Raw genomic sequence first — 25,652 nt, 5'->3', positions numbered from 1 at the left:
CGTTTTTCTCCCTAAAACATCATCCTCACTCTGTTTTTCTACTCTGCTCTGCATAATGTGACCTTGTCTTCCTCTACATACGCATCTCTGTCGCACGCAGTTTGTCTCTCTCTTGTGGTGGCCAATTAGAGCCTTATGTCTCCTTCTTCACCCAGAGGCCGTCGGTCCAAGCTGATTTTTTTTTTGTTGTTGCCGGGAAAAGAAAACATTTTCACCCGTTTAATAGCTCTCTGTGGAGCTCATTGTAATGCTAGCGCTATGTGCTACACAGACAGCATGTTGGGAAATGTTTGTACTGTTTTTTCTTATTTAATGCCACAGTTCAGCACACAGAGTTCAGACACATTGTTATCTCCAAGTGGAAGCCCCTTTTTTTGGGTTCCACATTAACTGTGCTGCAAGTTGGAAACTAATCAAGAAGTTGTTTTTTTCTCTTTTTTGCAGAGAGCACTTGCTTCCTGTATCTCTTGGCGAGCCTGCTCTCTGTCGCTGCCTCTTTATTTCTATCTCTGTTTCGCCTCTTTCTCCACCCGAGCGTAGAAATGAGGGTTTGATAACCATCTGGCTGTAAGCAAACTCTCTTTGAGCTTGCAATTTCAATTCCCCCTCCCCCCCTTATATTTGTATAGATAACAAAAAGACAGTAGAGAGAGGAAAATGTGCTTTATCTTGCATCGTTCTGTGAAGACGAAATCAAAACGCGACCTCGCTGCAGAGGCGGCCCATCGCTCGATCCGCCGCGCTCGCCGTTGAAATCGAAACAGAACGGGAAAAGAAACTGACGAGTCAACGCCAAATGTGTGTGCGACTGCATCAAAACCGGATGAATTTCCCAAGTTGGAGATTTTCAGGGACAGATAATCAGCATTCCTACCTCGTACTCTTGAGAGAACTTGAGATTGTCGTTTGCCTTGAGGCGCTCAATGTGATCTGCCAGCTCAGAGATGGGGACGGGCGGGTGACTTGCCATGCCTGCCGAGCACAGAAATAGAAAAAGAGGCCATTTCAATACGTGTGCCGACTTCACTCTTTTGGAGGAAAATGTTAAGAGTAAGGATTCTCAGAGGAGGTGTTGTTTAGTGTTCTGTCCATAGTCAGTGGAGGAAGCAAATGGAAATGTTTTTTTTTTTGTTAAGTGACCATATTCTCTCCAGGCAGACATAAAAAAGAACAATGTGCGTGTTGTGAGAGTTACTGAGGCACAGTAACACGTCCTCAGAGTATATGCACACTGCTGGTGAAGATAAAAAAAGGATATGACACAGGCGGTTAAAAATTTAGCATGAAATATTTTTTTTTTTGGGGGGGGGTTTAAAGAAGTATTCCAGAGGCGTTTTGATGGAATGTTGTCAATTCAAGCAGCTTCATCCTATGTGGGATGGAAGGTTAGTTAGCATGAAAATGAGGAAGAAAGAAAGAAAGACAGGAAGAAAGAAAGAAAGACGAGAAAATGAACGTGGTAGTGAGGAAAACAATGACAGCAGAAAGAAGAGAGGATCTATGGCGGACTACGACCAACTAACTTGACAAACGTCGATAACCGCGGTACACTGATACACGGTAGGCTGGAAAGGGAAACAACACCACGTTAATCTTATAAGTGCAACTAATACTTTGTAAACCACACATCAAACTGCACATGATGTTCGTGCCTGTGCGTGCGTGCACAGGTGCGTCCTGTGTACCTGGAGTCTGGAAGTTGATTCTGCGCAGCTCCACGGGGTCGGTGGGATGGTGGGACGACATGGCTTTGCTGCAGGGGAAACTGCCCTTCCTGCCTTCAGCCTCGGCCCTTTTCCTGGAATAACGGATCGACACGCAGCGTTTACAAGCACCTCAAGCTGACGGATCTAACCTTTTACTGCATGAAGAAAATGTGCGATTTGTAAACTTTCCCATAACCTCAATATTTTGAAGTTGTGTTTGAATAAATGCAGAAGAGTTAGCCACATAAATGTGCTCCTTGGACATTTACAAGGAGAGCTGTAATTTTCTGATTTGAATTCTACCGGAGCTTTGGTTGACTGCTGGTTTAGCGTCGCAGCTTTTTATATGTTAATGACTGCCTCATTGTTTGGGATGGAGGTGGCGGTCTGCCTATTTCACAGAAACTGCCCGGAGTTAAAAGTGACATCTCACTTTTTCTTTGCTTTTGCGCTGACTTTTAGTTAAAATCAACATCAGCAAACTCATGTTGTCTTTGTTCCCTATTCTGAATATTCACAGTTTGTGTTTATGCCCCACATGTTTATCAAATGCACTGGACTAATTTTGAAACTTCTAATATATTTTATCAGGCGCACTGTCATTTATATGCAATCATCAAAGAAACATCAGGTAAATCCTGACTCTTCTGGGAACTATTATCTAAAGCATTCTTTGCAAAGGCTTTGCAAGGAAAACACCCCTGTAGGACAGGGATATGGTAATAGGTGGTGTTTGTTTACCTGTCAGGTTTGCTGGATCCAAACAGGGAGAAGAGCAGATAAAAGAACAGACAAGGATGAATAACATTAGTGTCCAATCAACAAACATCAGGGACTAAGGCAATGCTGAACTCATAGTTCTGTCCCTCTCATTAAAACCAGTTTCTTATTACAATTTTAGATATGTTAAAAAGCACCTCCTATAGACACAAAAACAGTCAGTGAATGTAAAGCTCAATGACAAAAGCTCTTACCCTGATTTCACACAGCACTGCATGAACATCATCTCCCAGCACACCCTCTAACTGCGACATCTACTATATAATAACATACAGTGTGCTGCAAAGTGCAACTCAGCCACAAGTGAGACATTAACAAGTTACACTCCAGGGTTTATGCACTTTCGATTATTACCATCAAGGTTAATAGTTTCGCAAGGCCACATCGGTCACAGCAATTATTCATGTGCATTTTAACAAAGCTCAAGCCCCAACAACAGATGATTATCATGAATAATGCTAATGGCTGGTAATGCCCTCTTCTCCTATCTGTTATGTAGCTATATCTGTATATAGAGTCTGGGAACAGATTACAGAAAACACACACTTAAATTTCTGCGAGAACGTATGAGCTGAACTCAGGTGCGATTAGTATAACAGATGTTAGTCCTGTATGGTTCATAAATAATGGAAACACATCATGAACCAGGGCTTCGCTAGAAGTCCAGGTCTGGACTATATTCACCCCTGAAGTAAGTCAGTAAAGAGGTTTTCAAACTGTGGGGGGGTGCAGGAAAGTTACTGCACAAGGTGAACGGCACTTTCCTGATAATATCATGATCGCCACATCCATAAATGTGCTTAGAAATCATGGGAAAAAGATGGTCCTGATCACGCCAAATGTCGCCTGAGAATCAAGTTTTCTTCAGCATCAAAGTAATCCAGCGATGCAAAAATCAATGCATATTAACTTTTTGCATGCAGGACCCTCGATGCTTGTCGACTGCAGAATAGAGTGTGTGTGTGTGTGTACGTGTGTGTGTGGGGGGGTGATTTTGTCTGATGGGGAAAACAGCTGCCCCTGACCTTGCTCTGTTGCAGACGATTTAACAGACAGACAGCGTAGGCAAGGAATATATTAAAGCATCTGTGGAATATACTATATTGCCCGACAAATATTTTAAGTTGAATACACAGAGGAGCAACAAGCCAAATTGGAAAGGAAAACAAGTTAATCCCTACAGAGTAGCAGTTGCCCTTCTGTGAAGACGTAAGCTGCCTTTGTAATTATTTTTCTTTATCTCATATTCACCAAAACTCTTAATCTTTCACCCCGTCGCTTATTTTGATTTCCTTCCTTCATCCTCCTCTAACCAATCCAATAGTTTATTAATCCATTTTTACATCTTCCTGGCTCCATCATACTGTCCTTACCTCTTGAAGAGGAGAATGGCGATGACGATGCACACGATGAAGATGACAGCCAGCACAGGCCCCACCACCCACAGCAGACCCTCTTCCTCGTCCACGATTGGCTGAGGATCCACATCCGACGAGGTCACGGGGTCAGAATAAGGGCTAGTGGCGTACATGGTCTGGAGGAGGATGTGGTTTTAATGCATTTTCACACATAGACGAGACAAAGCTGTTTTTTGATGGCTGAACCGTGTTCTTACTCACATTCTCCGAGAGGTCTAGCAGCGCAAGCACAAAGAAAACATACTCCTGTCCATTCTGCAGCGGGCGGTTGCGGAAGTCGCCATAGTTTCGGCCATCACCTAGCGTGAACTCCAGGGGGAGGGTCTTAAAGTGAGCGGTGACATAGGCCCTGGGATCTGATTGGCCGGCCTGTCTGCGGATGCGGAGGGCGCGGCTGACACTGGTCCTGTTGATCTCTTTCAGGAGCTGAATGGAAGTGAAGAGAGGACGGGAGACAAACAGAGGAGAGGAAGGAAGTAGAGAAATGAAACAAAGGTAACACAGAGTTTGAATAGCAGGCATCAATTAGCTGTTATTTTCACCTAATGGTGCAACATCAAACGGCATCAGTCACACTGCAAATCAACAGTTTCATTTCTCTGATTACAGCAAAAGTAATGCAGTCATCTTTTTGCAATTGTGATCCTATTTTCCCAAAAAATAATTTGCATAATATTTGGAAATTGTATTTCTTTCTTCAGAAGGGCAGTTTTGGTAATTTTACCCCGCACAAAACCCCTCATCAGTGAGGAAAAGATGGGCTGTATGGAGCATTATCACCTCAGCACAAATGTCTTCATCATCAACTGAATGGCTACCACATTTATCCATTGAGACAGTGGGCACCGTAAAAACTCTGCTGAAACTAATCTCTCACACATGAATGTGCTTTCAGAACAGCGTAATGAGGTGATGAAGTCTTTAGCAAAAGGAATTAGGTGGGAAATGTTACTTGAAAGTATTGTTTGGTCTGAACAGGAAATGGACGGCCAGGTCGTCCACCTTTGCGTATCAAGGACACAAATAGTCTGTCTGATACAACAGAGCCGGCAGACTCGGCGCTGTTCTTTGTTTATGTGACCTGAAACCTCGGTTCAGTTCAAAATGCTTTATTCACCTGTCAAGGAGCAATTTGAGGCGAGTGAGTTTGCAAACAAAGTACACATTTATCTAAAAATACAAATCTCATAGAGTTGAAACACACAAGGAATTAATGGCAGCGGTCAGTCCATAGCTGGCCGACAACATCCAAAAGCACAAGTGTGTTTATCAGCCTACACACAAGGTAAACTGAGCATTTCTCGCACTGTGGCTGTCCACAAGTCAAATGGCTTCTGGCATAAACACAAACTTCCTTTTTTACACACAGGCACTCGGAAACACACTCCTGATGCCATTATCTGAAAGCAGTCACAGAGGACGTGTGTGGGGTCGCTGATAATCTTGCATGCTTTTTTTAGTGTATGTAGGCAGGACAGACGCTGCTGAGCCTTTTTCCCCAATGACATCTGTATTTTCACTAAATCTCAATCTGTCATCAAACACAGTTCCCACGCGTTCGTAGGTCTGGATGATTTCAGCGCTTATGCCATGAATGACTTGGAAGACAGTCTATGTGTTCTGGTGATATTATCATTTCTTCAGTTTTGGATGCATTTAAAAAAAGAAGGACAAAAAAAGAAAAGGATCTGCTACGCTCATTCACGATTTCTTGCAGAAAAAAAGGACACAACCCTGCAGTGAACCAGAGGAAGTACAAACTGATTCAAATGAGTTGATGATCTAAAAGGAAATACGCTTTTTGTACCTGTACGTAATATTTACATGTGTTTGCGTAGCTTCGCTGTGTCATATTCAACAGCGATCATCGCCATCATAATTCCCTTCAACATCAGTATTACCACATATTAAGCTCTTTATTATGATCATGATTTAGCTATTTATTGGTATAATCTCCTGTATGCTGCATGTCTTACCTCATCCAGGTTCATCTGGTCAGGCTCCTCCCAGGGATTCAGGAACTTCCCTCCTCTCTGCTTCTTCAGCGGCACCACCACCACATAGTAACCCCTGAAACACAGCACACACTGGGTTTAAGCTTGAGGAAATATACTAGAAACTTCCATGTTTTCAGTATTTCAGTTACTGCAAACACATCAGTCCTCTGACATTTAAAAAAATAGTTGGATATTTTGGGATGTGCTTATTTCTTTTTTGCTGAGAGTTAGATGAGAAGATTGATGCCACTCTCATATCTGCACAATAAAAAGTTAGCATCCAGTTATCTTAGCTTAGCATAAAGGCAGGAAACAGGGGGAAACAACTAGCTGGGCTCCGTCATAAGGTTTTGAAGGTGTGTTTATATTTACTGTACAGACATCCTCTCATCTAACTCTCAGTATGAAAGTGAATATAAATATATATTTCCTAAAATGTCAAAGTATTCCTTCAGTGCTCTACTTTATGGAGTACTGTATCATTAATACAGTATATTGTTTCTGCAGCTGCAGCAGTAGCAGCAGCGGTGACACAGCACTCTAAACCTAAACAGTGGGGTTGTTTTTGGAAGAGAGGGACTCGTCTGAAGCCACGTGCGAAACAAAAACAGAATCACTTGAGTAGGGGAATTTTTCAGAAGCAGTCAGACCATAAGTGGTGAGGGCACAAACACCGAAATCATCCATGGGTCCTCAGTAGATGACTCACTCCAGTGCTCCGTGCTTGTGTTCGGGTACTACCATGGCGAGTGGTACATTAGAAAGTAGCTCATTTATGTCAAATGTGAGAAAATTATATGTGCTTCAATCTGGCAATTTTGCATTCAGAGAGGAGCGATGATCAATGTAGAAATCCAGTTTTTAAAAAAATGCTTGCAGTGTTTTTTTTTTTTATTAATGCCACTGAGTAATTTCAACATCCAGCTCAGTACAATTTGTGTTACTGTCTTGGATCAAGGGACCTAAAATGGGAAAGACTCTTGTGTCTACAGACACTAAAGGGGAAAATACAGTTTGGGATTGAAAAAAAGCCCCAAAAGGTTTGTAACGTGACAGACAGACTACGGGAAAATGACTGTGAGAACATGTGAGTTTTGCGGGAGTGATTCAGGTCATGGTTTAACACTGAAAACACTGCTTCCACTCGGTATCTACTGTTCTTGGTTACAAAAAGCAGATGAGATTATCAGCTTTGCGCTTTCATTTGGCCTGTTGTTGGAGTTCTCGGAATTGCGTCGCTGCCAACTCAGAGGAATCCCCCCGGATAGAGCGAGAAATGGAAAGCAGCAGCACAAGAGAAATTACCTCACAGGGTCTGTGGAACAATTCATTTTAAAACAACCTAATTGGAACAAATTCAGCACAGGTTACTATTAGAAATACTCACATCTTGCCCTTACATTACACCAGATCCTTCACTCTCACTCTCCTTAAGTCATCCATCATCATTACCTGACTTTGGCCGTGGTCTGCACAGTTGGTAGCTGCACAGTCACCATGCCGTCCGCGTTGGTCTTTCCCACCACAGTGGGTTTGGTTTTCAGGATGTCCGGGGCGGTGGTGGCGGTGACGCGGTGCTGCAGACCCCCGGCGCTGTTGGCTCGGTTGGTGAGCAGAAAGGAGTACTGGGTGTCCGGCTCCAAGCCAGTGATCAGCTTCTGCGTCTGCTTCCCATCCACTTCCACAGACTGGCCCTTTCCATACAGGATCTGCACACGGGGTAGGTCAGAGTTTTAGTTAAACTGCATCCTGCATAAGGTAAAACACAATGCAGCACAAGCGTGCTCAAGGCCTTTTTATTTGCCTCAGCGGAAAGAAGCTGGCGTTTATTTCACAGAGGATATTATTGTTTAATTTCCCCTTTAATTTTATTAGTATATCTAATTATTCTTTATCACAAAGTCTCCATGTTTTTGCCTGTTGTCTTTGCTGTGGCTGCTGCTCGGTGCACCTCTTCTATTTTACATTAAAAGCTGCTCAAGAGGCATTATACAACTGTACGACTGCCAGGCTTTATCAATTATCAAACAGGAAGTGTTGGAATTAATGAACGGCAACCAAACACAGAGAAAAACAGGCAATGAGTGTTTGGAAACAAGATAATAAATTCTGCTGACTTTACAGTGTGAGTTCAGAACAGCTAATTTCCCCATCCGTTATTTGCACCCTGCCTTTATTTGTTCGTGCGCCATCGGAGGCTATTTGAGTGATGTTTTTTTATTCACCTACATTTAAATATGATAAAACGCAGATCTACTTACAGTGAACGGCTGGGCGGGGTTCTTGTCTCGGATCTCCCAGGAAAGCAGGACAGAGTTCTTCATGGCAGCCTTTACTCTGAAGTTGGTGGCAAAAACTACGGTACAAAAATAAATAAATAAAACAAATAGACATGAATTTGATTTCTGTCCATTCCATCTCCCCGCTCAAGCAAAATGAATGGCCTTACCTGTATACGACTCTCTAGTACCAGTCTCAACTTTGCTATCTGCTCTGATCAACACAGTGAGTGTGACTGGACAGGGACACTCACCCAAGACCCAAGACTCTTACCTTGCTTTGGGAAAAGGACGTTGGGTCTAAGACTACAGTGACAAGACAACGAAAAAGGACACTTAGGATGCTGTCACCAGATGTTGTGTGTCTGAGTGTGAGTGTGCATGTGGGACTTGGTGTGCACGATATTTGCACAAATGTGCTGTTAGGAAGCACGTGTTGCGTCCTGAGCGATGGAGATGGGTTGTTAGGAAGTGAGCGTGAGTCCTACCTTGGTCTAGCCGCTGCGTCCTAAACTGGACACTGGGGCTGTACGGCCCGGGGCCAACAGCTGTGTACGCGCACAACCTGACATCATACACAGTGTCTGCACTCAGAGCCTCCAACAAAACACTCGACCCCGGAGCGGGCACCACGACTTCTGAGGCGTTCCCGCGACTGTTTATATCCTTGTACAGCACCGAGTACTTCACAATTTTCCCATTTTGCTCAATTAGTGGGACCGATTTCCACGCCAGTCGGAGGGAGGCGGCAGAAGCCTCCTCTAAGATAACATTCTCTGGGTATCCGCTTGGGGCGTCTTCCGGAGTAGTCACCTCCTTTACAGCCTCCTCTCCGTAGCCCATTTTGTTACGGGCGGAGAGTCTGAACACATAGTTAGCTCCCTTGTGGATGTCCTGGGCCGTGTAGCGGTTCTCCTTGGTGGGGAATTCGACCACCGTAAAGGGAAGGACGTCGATGCGGCCGAAGGTGAGGCGGTACCCCAGGAGCGGGGTGGGCGGGTTGGGCGATGGGTACCATTGAAGCAGAGCGGTCCCTGAATCGGTGGCGCTCACCATCAGTTTGGGCTTCTCAGGCACTAAAACGAGGGAAAGTGGGCAGAGCAGGAGAGAAAGAATGATGAAAAGGTAATTAGAGGATAATTGCAAAGCACATTATTCATTGCCTCAAGCAAAACTGCGAAAATATGATTAATATGTTACCAAATGATGGCTTCTTACTAGAATAGCAAGGTGTGACAGAGTGACACATAAGCCAATTCAGTGATTTAATGGCCTCTAATGATCTTTAACGATCATTAGTAGCTATGTGTGGCTGTGTTTACTTTTGTAGCTCTCTGTCTTTCTGTGTGTGTCTGTAAGAGTCTGTGTAGACACACTTACGTGGCAGGGCAGAACACACAGAAACAGGTTTGCTGCGAGCACCGTCACCCTTGGCAGTGTAAGCCCCCACTGATACAGAGTAGGAAGTGTCTGCCTTTAGGTCTCCAAGAACCACCTCCTGCACAACGACGAAAAGCACTGTCAGCTGCAAAGGTAAGTACTTATGTGTGCCCTCAGGACAATGAGCAGGGCCTCAATTGAATAAAAAAGCAAGGTTAAACTAGTGGAAATTGATCAAAAAGGTACAGCCACAGTGACCAAAGGCATAATTCTGTGCTTTTTGTCTGACAGTGTACTGCTACAGACAGTTACTCAGCTCTTTTCTGTGAGCCAGGAAATGCATTTTCTCAACAAAAGTAAAAAAAACTACATCAAATTATCTCAACAGAGCTCAAAATGTGGTTCACTCGCAACACAAAATGTCATTTAACTTTGCAGACACTCAAAACTCATTTAGATTTTCCTCCATCTAAATGCTAATCACAATATTTTCTTCATTTCTTGGCCTGCAGAAAGCATAAATAGTCATAATATTTTGGCAATTCGCACAAACGACTCATATCGGTTATCTACGTTATGTGTTTCCATTTTTCATTCATTAAAAAATCCTGGAGTATACAGAATGCAGAAATGAAAATGGGACCTCCTGCTGGGTTTTAAGCCCCTGCTCTGGACTTTTTTGAAGCTACAATCTCTTAAATATGACTCATCTACTCTCTGTGCTTTGTTGTGATCACTATTAAATAATAGGCTTAAAGAAGCGTCTACTCACGTATTCAGCTGAGTCATCATATTCCCACTGAACGATGGAACAGTTTGGAGAAAAGGGAGAGAAACAGTTCATAATATTTAGGATATGATCTTAAAGACTTCACATATTTTACTGCCATAGAAGCATCAGTTTGAAATCAACAGTGTTAATTGGCAGGTATGAATCTATTCACATCTCTTATTTATCCTGGACAGACATGTAGTGATGCTCGGTTTAACCTGACCAGATCAGTAGCTGCATTCAGGCCAGACTTTGGGAAATACTCTCATTTGCTTTTTTTGCTAAGAGTCAGATGAGAAGATAGCTACCACTCTCAGGTCTGTGCATTAAATATGAAGCTACGGCCTGCAGTCAGTTAGCTCGACTGTTAGACTGGACAAACAATGTGCTAATCAGTGAGGTCCTGGTAGGCAGACTGAGTTACGTTTGGACAGAATCAGGCTAAGGGTTTTGCAGTTTCTCGAGTCTTTATGCTAAGCTAAGATAACCAGCTCCTGGTATTGATCTTCTCAGCAAGAAGAGAAATAAGAATATTTCTCAAAATGTCTAAATGTTTGTTTTAAACAATCTTAAGGAAGATTTCTGCTTTTATTTGGGATCAATTATAACTGTTTCTAATGCGGTCAGGTGTCATAGAGGAAGCTGATCATACAGTGTTAGAGAGTTAATGTTAGTGTCACCTGAGTGTCCTCTATGAGGATGTCCTTGATGAAGGGCTGACCCTGAGGCTCTCCGTAGTTCATCCTCACATAGTGGACTTGATAGCCTCGGATCTGACCGTGCTGCCGTTCGGGCGCCGGTGCTCGCCATTTCACCCTAACGGCCGAGGCGTTCACAGTCTCTGCCTCCACCCCTCGCGGAGGACCACTTGGAACTAAAAATGCATTTTGGGATAGAGGTCAAGGGTCACAGATGATGGGCACTCAAACCTCTCAAGTTAAGGCCTTCACTTTAGTGAAAGTTTTTTTTCTAATCAAAAAATATATTGGTTTGAGGGGCAGATTAAAAAAAAAACCCAAAAGCTGAAAAAAGGTTAAAAAAAACCCTCCAAAAAGTCTAAAACTCTGTTCTGATGTCTGGGAAAAAAGTCAAAACAGTAAAAAATGAGAGTGCTTGAGGAAAAACATGGAGGAAAAAAGCAGTGGAGGATAAGAAGCAAATGTAGAGAAAGATAAGAATGGCAGATAGAAAAGGATTTGTTGCCATGGGCAGATAAACAGTGGCAGGCAGTCAAAGAGAAAATAGTGTTATCAAGAAAAACCTCGCTCGTGCTGCCAAAAACTACACTTCTACAAAAAATATAAAATAAATATATATATACACTGGAAGGGAAAAAACACCCCAAAAACTCAAGCCACTTCTCGCTATCTGACCCATGCATAAGCAATCTAAAGAAAGCTGAAGTCAGAAGAAAATCCTTTGGGAGTATGGGATGTTAAGCATGAAAATCAAAAATATTGCTGAAAATATTACAAATTACTCACGTCACAATTGAATGTATTGATTAAAGTTAGCTTTAATGTGTCTGTGTAAGAACTGGAGAGGAGTTGGAAGGGCAGACGGTCACGGAGAGGAGCCAAGGCGTGGAAAGGCCAAGGTAAAGCTGCAGCCGTGGGGTTTGTTTTGGAGGGTTTGTTAGTGGAGAATAAAGTGGGAAATCCCAGCCATCCCTTTTCACAAAAAACTAGGGGATTTTAGAAGAAAGGGGAAAGTGCGGAAGAAAAGATGCTGGTAAATAAAGAGGATAAAAACGGCTTCTGGAGAAAAAAGGGTTGTTGTTGACAAGAGAGAGCAGCGGTGAGGGAGTAGCGGGAGGAGATTTCCGGATGCTGGAGGTTTCTGGCAGTTATGAAGGAATAAAGGAGAGGTTTTCAAAACTGGAGGGTCTGACAGTGGTTCTTAAATGCACCATGATCCGTTTAGATTGCAGCTCAAGGACAGACAAAATGCCTTTACTGACTAGTGGAAGAAACTTGTTAGTTCAGGGTGCTTTGAGCTCATTAGTGCTATATTAGTGAGGCAGCCAGTGTTAGTGGGGCGGACCGTCCTAAGACAGGCAGGGGGTTTGTTTAGGAACATACCATCTTCCTCTGTGCGGATAAGCAGCTGTAAACTTTCTGGTCCGTCCCCAGCTTCCGTCTGTGCTCGTACCGTTATGCCATACTCAGTCCATTTCTCTAGGTTTTCCAGGAGATACGGAGAACTTTCCGGAGGGATTCCATCAATTCTTTTAGACACCTTGTTGCCCTCGGTGGTGGAGTACTGGATGGAGTATCCTGTAATGACGCCGTTCTGAAACTCCAGAGGAGGTGGAGCCCAACTTACCAGGATGCTGGTAGAACTGGGACTGGTGCATGTGATGTCCTGGGGAGGCGCTGAAGGAACTGATTGGCCAGTTTTACAGGAAGCACAGTAGGGGTCGTTTGGGTAAATGTTATTTGGTCGTGTGTGCGAGTTGTTATTGGTGGGTGGAGAGGTGAGGTTTGCCGTGAAGGAATGGGGATGAAATTGAGCAGACGAGAGACAGAAAACAAAAGACAAAGAAACATAAAATGAAAACAAAACACTGGAGAACAGAAGCTCTTATGAAAAAATGACCCTGTGACTAGAAAACAAGATGGCTGAACAAAGATACTGAATGAGGGGCGCCAAACTTCTGCTCGGTAGAAATGTTTGATCAATGAAAACGAGTGAATGGCTTAAAAGAGATGCAACACAAAAACACTGACTAGAGCTTTGACACACAAACATACCTGACCATAACTTACTTGTCCTTACAGCCTACCCAAGCCTCTGTGATCCATGATGGAGTTCACCTCTACCTACAAACCTCTGGCTTCTTACCTTGTTTTTACTGATTCTCTTACAGACCCCAGATTGGTAGCCAACAAATTAAGTTACTTTGCTGTCAATCATCCATAAGTTGTTTGGTAGCATATTTGCTGAAATTTCTTGGAATCATAGATAATGAGCTATTTAATGATGTATTTGTTGAAATATCAAATCTGAGGTCAGTTGAGGTCTGGATTTATGACGGCTCCTTTTTGACAATGCGAAAAAGCAGATTTTACAAATGTACGACGGTCAGCTCTTACATTTCGTGTATTCGTGGCTCAGATTTGGTGTCAGTTCATTTTTGCATTGTCAAAAGAGAAGTACATCTCTCTCGCTCTCAAACACACACACACACTCACTCACACACACGTTCACACAGTATTTACGGTTGGACCTACGCGTCTGCGGCGTGTCGATGGACACTTCGTTGGTATACGCCCCAATGCCGTGCTTGCTCCTGGCAGCCAGCTGGAAGGTGTAGGTGGAGAAAGGCTTCAGGTTCTTCAACAGGTAGGAGGTGGTAGGTTCAAAGCTCACTTTCTTCTGAAGGGACAGGAAGACAACAGGAACGTTTAGGACGTCAAGTTGTGAGAAAAACAAAGGAAAAAGGTTGCAGTAACGACTCCACAGGGTGTTCAAAAACAGCATCCTGTAAAAGACTTGAGTTAGCTTTTAATATTGAGATCAATTGATCTTCTATCAGCCAACCCATTCATCTATTCATACACCCGGCCTTTAATCTGTTATCATCCATCCGACCATCCACATCGTCTAGTCCTCTCAGCTAGCAGTCCTTACCTCCTCTGTGTCGTCAGCTCGTCGGTAGACCAGTTCATATCCTGTGATCTGGTTGTCCGGACCACCCTGGGGTGGAGCCACCCAGGACAACAGGATACTGGTCTCAGACTTGGCCTCACCCTTAAATTCTGAAGGTTGGGATGGAACTGCAGAGTTGAGGAAAAACAGGATTTGTAAAGCCTAGTTCTAGCGCATACATGCCCAGTTTCACATGGTGCATCTGTCGAATACATAACCAAGAGAAAAGCCTCACTGCTTCCTGTCGCTTACCTCCAGTCTTGGCTATAATCTGCAGGTCCTGGGACAGGGGTCCGTCTCCTACAGAGGTGAAGGCCAGCACTCGGATGTAATAAGTCTTGTTAGGAGTCAAACCTTGGATGGTGATGAAGTTGGCGCTGCGCACCATCTGCTTCTCCCACTGCACAACATAAGCACACAGGTGCACACTTGTGTATTAGACACATGCAGGCAAGTTAACAGTCGTGTGTGACTCATAAATGCAAACTAAGCAAAATCAAGCAGATGTGTGTACACACCTGGTTGACTGGCAGCGTGTTGTCTGAGGTGTAGTAGACTCTGTAGCCCACCACCTGTCCGTTTGGCTCCTCCGGTTCATCCCAGTGGATGATTGCTGTTGTGGTGCTGAGCATGCGACCTCTGACCTGCAGGGCAAATGGGAAGAACTTCAGCAACACCGCGCTGGTTTTACTTCCTAGTGATGGATGCAATGCTCCTGTAAAAATGACAGTTCATGAATTCGCTTTGTCATATCAAACCCTGACCTGCCGAGGGGGAGAGGAGGGGGCCTGCTCGGCTGTGCGAGCCTCCACCACATCGCTGGAGGGGCCCTGGCCAATGGTGTTAACGGCGGCCACCCTAAAGTCGTAGTGGGAGTATGGGCTGAGGCCGCCCACACTGTAGCGTGTTGTGGCGATGCCATCAATCTCTTTATAGGAGTCATCTGAACCTTTGGCACGGTGCTGGAGGGAAGACGGAGGAAGAATATACTGATTTAAAGCTGCATTCGCCAACTATATAGAGAGGAGGATCTACGTATAGCACTATCTAGTATAGCTAATACTATACATATATATCAATACACTCTTATTAACCAACCAAGATTTATGCCATACAGAATGCCTTTTGTGACTGGAGTATTCAGCCATTGCATCAGTGTAGCGGTTTGTATTTCAATTCATTACTCCTTGTGGGCAGAAAGTACCCATAAGACACCAGATTTCATTTTGCAATTTGGCGATTTTATGACTATCGGGAGAGACAAGGAAACTCTATTCTTTTGCAGCCCTACTTGCTGACTTAGGCTGTTAATAACAGTTTAGGTTCGCATAAAAATCTTGTGGAGCTTCCGCCAGCTTAAGTTCTGCTATTATTGTCTGTTACACACCTGTATGATATAGTAGGAGACAGGCTCCGGGTTGCCAGAATCCCAGGTGAGGGTGATGCTTGTTGCTGTTCTCTCCGTCACCACAGGGGTGCCAGGAGCCTTCGGCAGAGCTGAGAGAGAGAGAAGAGAGAGACGTCTTTCACACTATCTCTTTATGACTAAGAAATCCTCTGATAGACTCAGATTTATACTGTAGCATCACTCTGCACCCATTAAATGAGTGGTGGAAACAGGTGGAAACAATTAAATGACGAGACCAGCTCAATGTCCTAGAATTACACAATGAACACAACAATTGGACAAAAAACATAAACTTCACTGGACAAAACAAATATAGTCAGATCAGGGATTTGCTATAATGGGTTATAACCACTGAGACTGTTCCCAGTGGCATATTTAATCCAAACGAAATCCCTACATACTGACACATTTGAATACAGATTTGTTAATTTCACATACTGTAATGAGCAATTTTCCTTCTTTCCTCTTCTGATTCTTAATATTGATATATTTTCATATGACAAATGTAGAGACAAATATATTTGGCTTAAATGAAAAACAGAGCGGTTTTGTCCTTTTAAAAATACTCCTTTGAATAAGGTGAAAACCTCAGAAATCTCACCAGGGGCGAGGTCAACCTATCACTTCCTTCTCTTCACCACATGCTCTCTCCTCCCCACCACTCACACCCACGCTAACAAACCCACCTTTCACAATGATCTGCGCCACCGCTTCAATCACGCCAAGCGTCGACATGGCAACGCATGTGTAATTGTTGGACTGGCGCACATCGGTCAGTTCCAGGACGTTGCGGCCGATGGGCATGTCATCCTCGGGCGTCAGGTCCTCGGCCCCCAGCATCCACTTCACGTACGGCATTGGGGAGCCCACTGCCACACAGGTGATGTTGACGTTCCCCCCTGGCATGATCTCGCTGTCCGCTGGGGGGATGGAGAAGCGAGGGGGGACGCGACGCACTGGACCAGACAGCAATGAAAGCAGGAAGGCAGGAGGTGATTAGAAATTCATGACTGTGTTGTTCAGTAAAGAGTACAACAGTGGATAACAAGCAGGGTCTATACAACTGTATAGCATAATGATCATTTTTCTGTGCTCTGAGACGGGTTTTATGGCATTCAAAGAAGACTGCAAGCATTCAGGCAGTCTGGTACATCACTACTAGGGCGCATGTGATATCAAAATGTTTTATTCATGGTGTTTTTAGGTGTGCTCCATTAAATATTTTATGAACTGAATCACAAAAGATACTCACACACACAAAAAAAAAACCTCACAGCAAACACACACGCGCTCACAGGGAAGAAAAAGAAGAACGCAGGGTATCATAACGGAGTAAACTGTACAGGCAGGTTTAAACCTTCAGCGCCTCACATGAAACAGCCGAGACACACAGACACAAATGGCAGTTTAACGGAAGAAAGAAAATACTCGGGAGAGACTCAAAAGAGCCACACACGGATGTAACTGTACCAACCTTCTCGCAGCTCTGCAGAGGGAGGTAGGACGGAGCACGACGGGAGGAGGAGGAGGAGGAGGAGGAGGAGAGAAAAGAGAGGAAAATGGAAAATACCAGAGAGGAGACAGGGGACACAGAGAGAAAACAAGTTAGACAAAGGAGCGTGGCAAGGTGGCAACAGGCAGAGGGAGAGCCAAAGAGAAAAAAGGAAGAAAGAAAGAAATGAGGAGCACAAAGAGAGAAAACAGAGGCCACAGCCGGCCAGTGTGTTGCTGAAAACCTTCCTGTTTCAGGCAGCCCTCCACTGCCGGCTGTCTCCATAGACCGCCTGTCAAACACTCACTGAGCAGCACTGCAAGATTTTACTGGCCCTGCAAGCACTGTTAGACGCACATCACTGACTCCGCGCGCTTCGTGGGTGTCCGTGTGCGTGTGTGTGTGCACATGTGTTTATATCTATATAGTTTAGTGTATGACTTAGATGTGTGTTTATGTGTGAGCATTCGGTCGTGTGTGCGTGCGTGTGTGTGTACGTGTGTGTTTGTTTCGTATCCCTCGGAGCGATGTTGGAGTCAGAAAAGCATGCTACGCTGTTTAAAGCTTTTATTTATTAATTTTTCTTCTGGGCGGGCAGACAACAGAGCAAAAGGCCACGGGAATAAAAATGTCTCCAAGATTCAAACATTTGGTGGGTATGCGTGTGTGTGTGCGTGTGTGTGTGTGTGCGTGTGTGTGTGTGTGCGTGTGGTGAAGAGACAGCGCCTGAGGAGGTGAGATGCCTGTCAGATTTGGGGGAAAAACACAAGTCTTAACCAGACAATGATTTGGCTTTTTTTTCTCTGAGGTCTAAAGGCTAAGAAGGGAGGGCAGAGAGATTAATAGCCTGAGTGAAACATTCAGACCTGCCATAGCTGATGCGAAGGACCTAAAACCATCCTGTTTTATGGCTGTACAGGAAAGAATGATTAAACACAGAAGGTTCAAAAGCATTAAACCATCACATTAATATGATAAATGCACATCCTTAGCAGTCTATGTAAAAAACGTATGAATATCTTCTAGGAATAGTACGTCCCACTCTGCACATCCATTATCAATGCGATCCTTAAATCTGAGCGCTCTAATTGGAGTCTGGTGCTCACACGACAGGCTGTTTTTTTTCCCCTCCCTCTTACCTCTGACATAGAGGTTAGCCGGGGTGGAATAGCGTGTCCCATCGCTGTTGGTGGCAACACATTCATACTTCCCCTGGTCGGACTCCTCACTCATCTCTATCTGGAGGGCACCTGGGTGGACGGAGGGATGGAGAGGAGGAGTGGAGGTAGAGAGAGATAGAGAGAGATAGAGAGAGAGAGCGTCACACAGAAAGACAGTGAGGAAGAAAGAGCAATTGCACAAAAGTGGAAGAGATCAGATAATTGGGCACGGTCCATAAATACACAGAAATAAACACAACATAGAAATGGTAAGAACTGCAAAAAGGGTAAATGAATCTGAGGGAGTTTTCAGCAAAAACAAGCTGACCTCTGAATGAGGAACACAGGGCTAAAAAGGGAGCAAAATCTATTGAGAGAATTAACAAGTTTCTACCACTGTCAGCAAGAATCTGCCCAAAACAAGGGTCAGCTTCCTGACTTAGAAATGGGAACAAAACAAAAACAAAAGCAAAAAAGCACCGATACAAAGCCGACAAAAACGCAGAATGTAGTCTTCATGCAAGGCAGAAACAAACAAACCAAGCAACCAAAATGTGGAGAAATCCAGTCACAAATACAGCATTTTGAAAAGTCTTCGCTGAAAATTAAGATGCAGTTATATTAGGGAGCAAATCACGTTTTAGTTTCCAAGTATAAAATGTTAAAACAAAGATATCGCCACGGCAATAAGATATCCCCAACCCTTTCGGATCCACCAACGGGATCAGGAGTGTGATGTCATTTTAAAAACACACCCAATAAGGAGGTAAAGACATCAACCGAGCTCCATCAAGGCCAACAGATAAAAAAAATGGAACGACATACGCAAAGCCTTGGGAAGGGACCGATGCTTTTCTCGCTCCCTGAAAACAGAAAAACTGTCAAAAACGTCAACCAGAGGTTCTTCAAAGATGGTGTGGAAAGGCAAAAAAGCGCCCATAAAAACTTTATCAAAAAAGTGGTTGTTTGGGGCTTTTTATCGGTAATGACAGAGAAAAGAGAAAGTAATGGTAAAAAACCATGAAGAAATGTGTGTGCGTGTGTATGTGCACGTTTGTGTGTGTGTGTGTGTGTGTGTGTTTGAGCACACTAATGTCTGCAAGTGTGTCTGAGTCTTTGCCATCTGGACTTTTCAGGCTGAGCGAATAACAGCTGGGAGGGAAAACAAAACTGGGACGTTTGATTGGGCAAATATAGACAAGGTGGGAGGAGAGGCCAGGTCAAGCTTAGATCAAGACCCCCCCCTCCCCACCTCCCCCTCCAAAAAGAAAAAACAAAAAAACAAAAAAAGGGTCACAAAAAAAATTAAAAAAAGCAAACAAACGGAGGTAAGAGGTATGCTTTTATCGCCTCAATCTAAGCAGCTAAGAAATAAATACAAGTCGTAAACACATCATGCTTTCGACTGAAAACAAAGTGGATGTAAGAAGCTAAATGACGTTAAACTGATGGATGCGAAAGAGAGATCACAATATGGCGAGGAAGGAAGCGATGGAGTTCAGTTTCATAGAGTGAACGTTGAGGCTGAGATGGAAAAATAAAAGGATGAGGAGAGGATGAAGGTCGAGAAGAGGGGAGGTGATTAAAAGTCATAGAATAATGAACCGGTTGCTCAATTCCAATTCCCTCCTGTTGCACCTACTGCAGATCTGAAGCAGCTGGATGAGTGTTACCAATATGGCAGAGTCTTTTGGACTAAACCCATATTTATGAATCCACCCAGAGCTGCCTGTTCAGATCTGTGAGACAAGTAGGAACCAGGGGTCGAAAAGGAATCAGGCCACTGTGTCATGTTGGTCCTCCCAGCAGTCTTACCTCGTATGGGCGTGCCACCTGAGTGGGCAATGAATGCACGAGATTAGAGAAGGAGAAGAAGAAGAAAATGTTAGTACCACAGGAGGAGCAGGGGATAAGGGAGGCAGGGACTTGGGGGGGAGGGAGGGGTAAACTTGTAAGGGAGAAGAATCAAATTAGAGAGAAAAGACTCAAAATATAGATCTTTAGAGAGTGAGAGGAGGAGAGAGGCATAAAAGAAAAAGACAGAATAAATAAAGACAGAATAAGCCTGAGGAGAGAAAGACAGATACTAGATAGACAGAGTGGCAGAGCTATAAGGAGGTGGGTTATTGATTTGACTTCATTGACTTGCAGCAGGGGCAGATGTGGCTGTAGGAGTAGGGAAGCGTGTCCACTGCACTCATGTGGGTCTCTAAGAGGTGGACTGGGACTCTGAATACACTGACCTGAATCTCAGCCTGCACTTGTCCACCACTTTTACCAAGAACATCTGTAATCCTGCTAGTCATATGGTGCTTACATATATCTGTTTAAAACGAAAAAGGAAAAATCCACCCTCCAGTGCTTAAACCCTTTTCAAAAATGACATTGTATTGATTTCTGTGCTGTTTGGAGGATCTCTAAATCTCCCGCTTAAGTGGCAAGAGGTAGAGAACGTCACATCAACTCAAAGTCTGACAGCGGAGGAATTTTCGACAAGCTTAGCATCTTTGAAAATTGCTCGTTTTGTCAGATATTTGGTTTACAACGATAAGAGGGAAAAGCAGCAAATCCTCACATTTGAGAAAGCTAGAACCAGAGACTGTAAAATGAAAACTGATTTAAACAATGAAAACATTTTTTTTTTGCTAATTAACTTTCTGTCATTTGATTAATGAAATAACTGCTTCAGCTCTTAAGAGATGTGAGTCTCTGTCTCACAGGAAAGCATGTAAGATATTATTGATGCATACATCCCAGGCATATTCTCTAGAAGTTGTCAGAAAGCATTCTCGGAAAATGAGGACATCACTGACTAAAGTGTAGGAAAGCAAAGACATGACTGATTGTGACTTATGTAACAGTGAAAAAGAATTGAAGGGTGGGTTTTCCTTTAAGGATTCTATTATAGGGATTTTAAAAACTGCAGGTGTCTATGATCAGCTCACTACTTTTAAGCAGCAGTACCCAGGTTCAGTATATCCCTCCTACACTGTACAGTCAACCTCCAGAAGTCTGAAACCTGGTTGCCCATTGATTTCCTTACAGTGGCTCCACCTAACAGCCCTCTACAGCTGATGGCTTATTGACTGGTAACTCTACACAGCAGAGAGTAAGTGGGTGAGTGAATGACAGAGTAAGTGAGTGAGTGAGTGAGGGAAAGAATAATTGAATAAGTGAAGGAGTGGGAAAGTAAACAGGTGAGTGTGAGGAGCAAGTTGTTGTAATTCTTTGGGTGTGGAAAGGCTGCAGGTGCACAGGTGAGGGTGAGGCCAGCTACCTCTAGGGTGATGAGATGCGTGTGTGCATGTGTGTATTTATGTCTATGTGTGTGTGTATCCAGTTTGTAGCATCTACAGTACGCTCCTTTAAGCAAAATGATGTGTGGGTTCCTGCGGACGCATGAGTGTGCATATGTGTGTGCGCGTCTGTGCCTCGTATCGTCTTTGTGTGTGACTGTTAGTAAAATGCATGCCATGCATTTTAATAACACCTCAACATTGTAAAAGGTGAGCAGCAGCAGCAGGAGCAACATTAGTGAACAGTGTGTAGAAAAGTGGACAGTGAGGGTGTGGGCCTCGGAACAGAAGCACTTACCAAAGGACTCTGTGGTTAAAAAGATACAGAGAGAAAAGAAACAGCATAGACATGGCATTACAATCTGACCATTGGTTACACAGAGGAGTTGACTTAGTAGAAACACCTTGAAAAAGCACTGGAACACCCCCCCCCCCAAAAAAAGAGTCATGGATCATCTACACAGAATTTTGTGCTTAAAAGTATCGTAAAAGTCAACTATTGCTTAATCATCACATAGAAGAAGCTAACATAGCAAATATTTGACATTTTAAGTTAAACAATTCCGTAAATCTTTGTAATTTTCTTTTTTTTTTGTAAAATAAAGGTCAAAAAGGGAGTCTGAGCAGGGTGTTTAGGGGTTGAGCCAGAGAATAATAATATTAATAATAAAAAAAAGTCAGGGGCAGAAGCAAGAGGTTGTTATTCATAAAGAAGCTGGAGAGTTGGGTGTCCAATCACAAGAGAGGGATTTTGGGTCCAGAGTTGGTCCCTGGTAGCAGAAGGGGGACTGAGGAGGGAGGGGAATTTGGGATTTTTAGTTGGGATTTTACACACTACTGTGGCTATTGAAAAGCTGATCGAGATGGGTCGAGTTGATTGGCTGCAGAGGATTTTTTCCTGTGTGTGTTTTTCTCGAGCCTTTGAATTTAACTATGTCGCTGTATTTTCTCAGTTAACACGGGTACAATGCCCGTGAGTCAATTTCACACCCACGCAAGACACACTTTCCATGTAATAAGGAAAAGCAGAGGGTTATTTGATTGTTCAGTCACAGCAGTGAGCCTGCTCAGAGAGGCTGCTCCCACAGTACACGCCACCATCACCTGGATTTACCTCGCAAATTCTGTCAGGAGAGACGTTTGTTGAGATATGACCGCAGACATGCCGGGCACTGATGCGTGCTGCTACAAATATTTCATGATGTTTTCAGTGAGTGAAAAATTAAACACGTCGTGATGGTGATTTGCACGGGAAGACCTCGGAGAGTTCGGAGGAAAGCGGAGAAAAGTGGAGATTTCGGTTTTTTTTATTAAGGCCTTGAGGAGTTCAGAAAAGTTGGCAACCGCACACACAGTCAACTGATACCACAGCAGCAGCAGCAGCAGCAGCAGCGGCGGAGAAACACAGCCAGTAACCACAGAGTGCGGAACAGCAATAAGAAAAGGGGTGAACGAGGGCAAGAATAACAGAAGCTTTGTAGGAACTGAAAATAAAAAGTGGGCTGGGAGGGAGGGGTTATTGAAAGAGGGATAAAAGCATAGTGGGAGGGAGAAAAAACCTTCCGGTGGAAATCAAAGCTGGGGTTGAAGGGAAGGGAAAGGATGGAGGGATAAAAGCATTGGTTACCTGAGCGGAGTTGCTTGATTCGTCCGTTGTTGTTGGACGTGTTGACCGGCAGGAAATCCTTGAACCAGGTAATTTCTGGGTCAGGGTTGCCGCTGGCAGCACAGAGCATGGTGGCGGTCCGAGAACGCTCCACCACTTTTAGCTGGGGACCCATGTCTATAGTGGGGAACCCCGAGGGCAGCTGGTCCTCTAGAAAGACCAAATACAGGAGTCAAGCAGAGCTGGACGCACAGCTTCCCAACCTTTTCTTCTTACCTGTCTTCTTACCCCCCCTCACACAGTCCTCTCAGTGGCGCTCAAACACACCTTCATCCCCATCACATGTCGAGTTTCAAAGACAAAGTGATGCTTGAACTGTCCGCTGTATGTTTAAGCTTTGTCTCTCTTTGTTGTGTTTGCATTCACACAGCTACGACCAGTGCAGAGCAGACGGTGGCCATTTTTTACCATTTACTCTTTACATTTTCACTTCTCTGCACATTTCCGCTCTCTTCACTCTTCACTCAGCACCTCATCAATTTCTAATCCTGTTTGGGTGTTTATTTTCCAACGCTGCCTCCTAGAAGTCACGTTCATACGCAGCTGATTTGCATTCATGATCGTGATTTTGATTAAATGTTTATATTATAAAAGCAGTCTGTCTCAAGCCACTGCAGACTTTTTCTGCATTAAAATAAAGCACGACATTTCCCTTACTTTCACCGTGAAACATTGAATAATACTGCAGTCACTGTGAGTGGATAGTGCACTGAAAGATTTTGGTGGAGAACAAATACGTTGTCAGGAAACATGCGTTCAGTATCAACATCTTTTAACAACATGAATTCATTATGTTAATAGAAAACATAATTCAGTCGACATTAGGTTTCACTCAGAACATATTTGGTGTTGCAAATTAGTTGTATATAATCAGAATTTCTAACAGCAGGGCTCTTATTTTCCTTCTAAAACACAAATATACACTCATTTGCCAGTTTATTCATGAAGGGAGGATTTATTGCAGGACTGTTGTATTAGATTGTATTAGTTTTAGCCAGGTGTACCAAATAAACTGGAAACTGTTTATTTAAAACTGGTGTACAGTATGTAAGTGCAGAAGCACACCCTGGGGTGCAAGCACCTCTTCAGCTTCATGATTTTACCAGAAGTCTTGTACATGGAGATGTTCTACCAGTTTTTAGCTTAACATACATCCTGTAACCTCACCTTGTCGTGGCGACACAAAGGTCTTAATATGACTTTTTTTTACCTGCATGCACAAGCTGGTCAGCTACGAGTCCCTCATGTCATTAGTGGTACCAGGTTGTCTCCTTTTTTTTATTTGACTGGGTTTGGGTGGCTTGTGAAATTGTGTGTTTTTCCACAGAGAAAAGTAACACTGTGTTCCAATGAACTGGCCGTTCCTCTTCTCCAATTAGTACAGATGTACCATTAGGACTGAGAGAGCAGCGAGTTCAATAGGTTCATCAAGCGGTGACATTTAAGTTTATTATAACTAGGCTGGAACTTTCTTCCTCCCATTTTCTAATTAATAATCATTCAGCTCTGTGGTAAAAGCCTTGTAAAAGCTCATGAACATATTAGTGAATCCTACTGCTTATGTTCAATATGTTATGTAACAGACTTGGTCAAAATAATTGTTTTTATTATTACCCCGTTATGCAACTTGTCATTCACGCTGTCGGCACTTTGGTTTGTGTAAAACAAAATATAAGAAATGTAAAGTGTTGATTAGTGGACTTCAGAGGTGCTGGTAGGTGGATTTTGTTTCCAGAGCAAGGCTTCCCCTGTTTCCATGCTAAGCTAAGATAAGCTAAGCTAACCAATGGCTGGCTATAGCTTCACACGGAACAAATAAATGCAAGAATGGTATCAGTCTTCTAACGTAACTCTCAAGCAAGAAAGCAAATAGATTTCTTTCCCAAAATGTCCAACTATCTCTTTAATTAGTCAAAACGAGCAGACAGTTACGCCTGGTATTAAAATGAGATCTGTATCAAGGTCCATTATTGTGATTATTTGTTCTCACAATCCTCACTGAGATTGAATCTCTGTCCTGCAGAGCAACACCTGTGAAAATAAAATTGTGGTGGCTGCAAATCAGGCCAAGGCTCCTTTAAAAAAATCATGGAGTTTCGTGAGTTACTGAGTTTGGCGAAACTTTGGGAAATGCTGTCTATGAGTGACACTTAATTATATGTCCCCTCTTGCAAATGTGGCAAATTCCTTTTCTTTGTATAAAACTATTGTGTCAGTTTATCCCGGAGTGCTGCAGCACCAGCGTGGAGGCTACTCTCTAATGAGATGAATTGCATTCCTTGTTAACAGCAGATCAGCTGCACAGATGAGTGCAGCGCACACAGTTACTTCTTAATTTATATCATTAATTTCCCATCAGTATCGCTTTCATTTTTCATGCAATTCTCTTGAATAATGCCTTTTTTGCCGCTTTCATGGCACACAGTGGACATATAACCAGTAATTAGAGGCATGTCTCTTTCAGCCTTCTTGCTTGCCTGCTCTTTAAATTTTAACAACATCCTATATTTCATGTTGTATTTACAGCTTGTCCTGAACCAACACTTTTGCCGGTTGAGTCCAGTGTGAAAATCTTTTAAGGGGAACTGGCTGGTCAAATTTTGATTCAATTTAGAGTTAAAATATTTTTCAGACTTGAGCCCGGGGG

General features: G+C 43.5%; 1 protein-coding gene across 1 annotated transcript in view; it reads right to left on the bottom strand.

Moving 5' to 3' along the window:
* The window catches only part of ptprdb (protein tyrosine phosphatase receptor type Db), an 87,831-nt gene that overhangs the window by 19,757 nt on the left and 42,422 nt on the right, over positions 1-25,652 (bottom strand). Inside the window, exons 5-27 of the mRNA XM_041933923.1 lie at positions 22,967-23,155; positions 19,859-19,876; positions 18,023-18,133; positions 16,866-16,877; positions 16,078-16,347; positions 15,371-15,480; positions 14,748-14,945; positions 14,502-14,627; positions 14,236-14,383; positions 13,966-14,111; positions 13,566-13,710; positions 12,414-12,716; positions 11,013-11,206; positions 9,561-9,678; positions 8,669-9,256; positions 8,163-8,257; positions 7,354-7,610; positions 5,881-5,974; positions 4,106-4,330; positions 3,860-4,020; positions 2,448-2,459; positions 1,686-1,798; positions 875-972 (exon numbers count right to left, since the gene is read on the bottom strand). Of these exons, the coding sequence (XP_041789857.1) occupies positions 875-972; positions 1,686-1,798; positions 2,448-2,459; positions 3,860-4,020; positions 4,106-4,330; positions 5,881-5,974; positions 7,354-7,610; positions 8,163-8,257; positions 8,669-9,256; positions 9,561-9,678; positions 11,013-11,206; positions 12,414-12,716; positions 13,566-13,710; positions 13,966-14,111; positions 14,236-14,383; positions 14,502-14,627; positions 14,748-14,945; positions 15,371-15,480; positions 16,078-16,347; positions 16,866-16,877; positions 18,023-18,133; positions 19,859-19,876; positions 22,967-23,155 (3,731 nt within the window). The remainder of the gene's footprint in view (positions 1-874; positions 973-1,685; positions 1,799-2,447; positions 2,460-3,859; positions 4,021-4,105; positions 4,331-5,880; positions 5,975-7,353; positions 7,611-8,162; positions 8,258-8,668; positions 9,257-9,560; positions 9,679-11,012; positions 11,207-12,413; positions 12,717-13,565; positions 13,711-13,965; positions 14,112-14,235; positions 14,384-14,501; positions 14,628-14,747; positions 14,946-15,370; positions 15,481-16,077; positions 16,348-16,865; positions 16,878-18,022; positions 18,134-19,858; positions 19,877-22,966; positions 23,156-25,652) is intronic.

The sequence above is a fragment of the Chelmon rostratus genome, chromosome 3 (assembly GCF_017976325.1).
Source record: "Chelmon rostratus isolate fCheRos1 chromosome 3, fCheRos1.pri, whole genome shotgun sequence".
In the NCBI taxonomy this organism is placed as follows: domain Eukaryota; kingdom Metazoa; phylum Chordata; class Actinopteri; order Chaetodontiformes; family Chaetodontidae; genus Chelmon; species Chelmon rostratus.
Note: the sequence above shows the minus strand (reverse complement) of the source record. Positions and strands in the feature narration are given on the sequence as shown.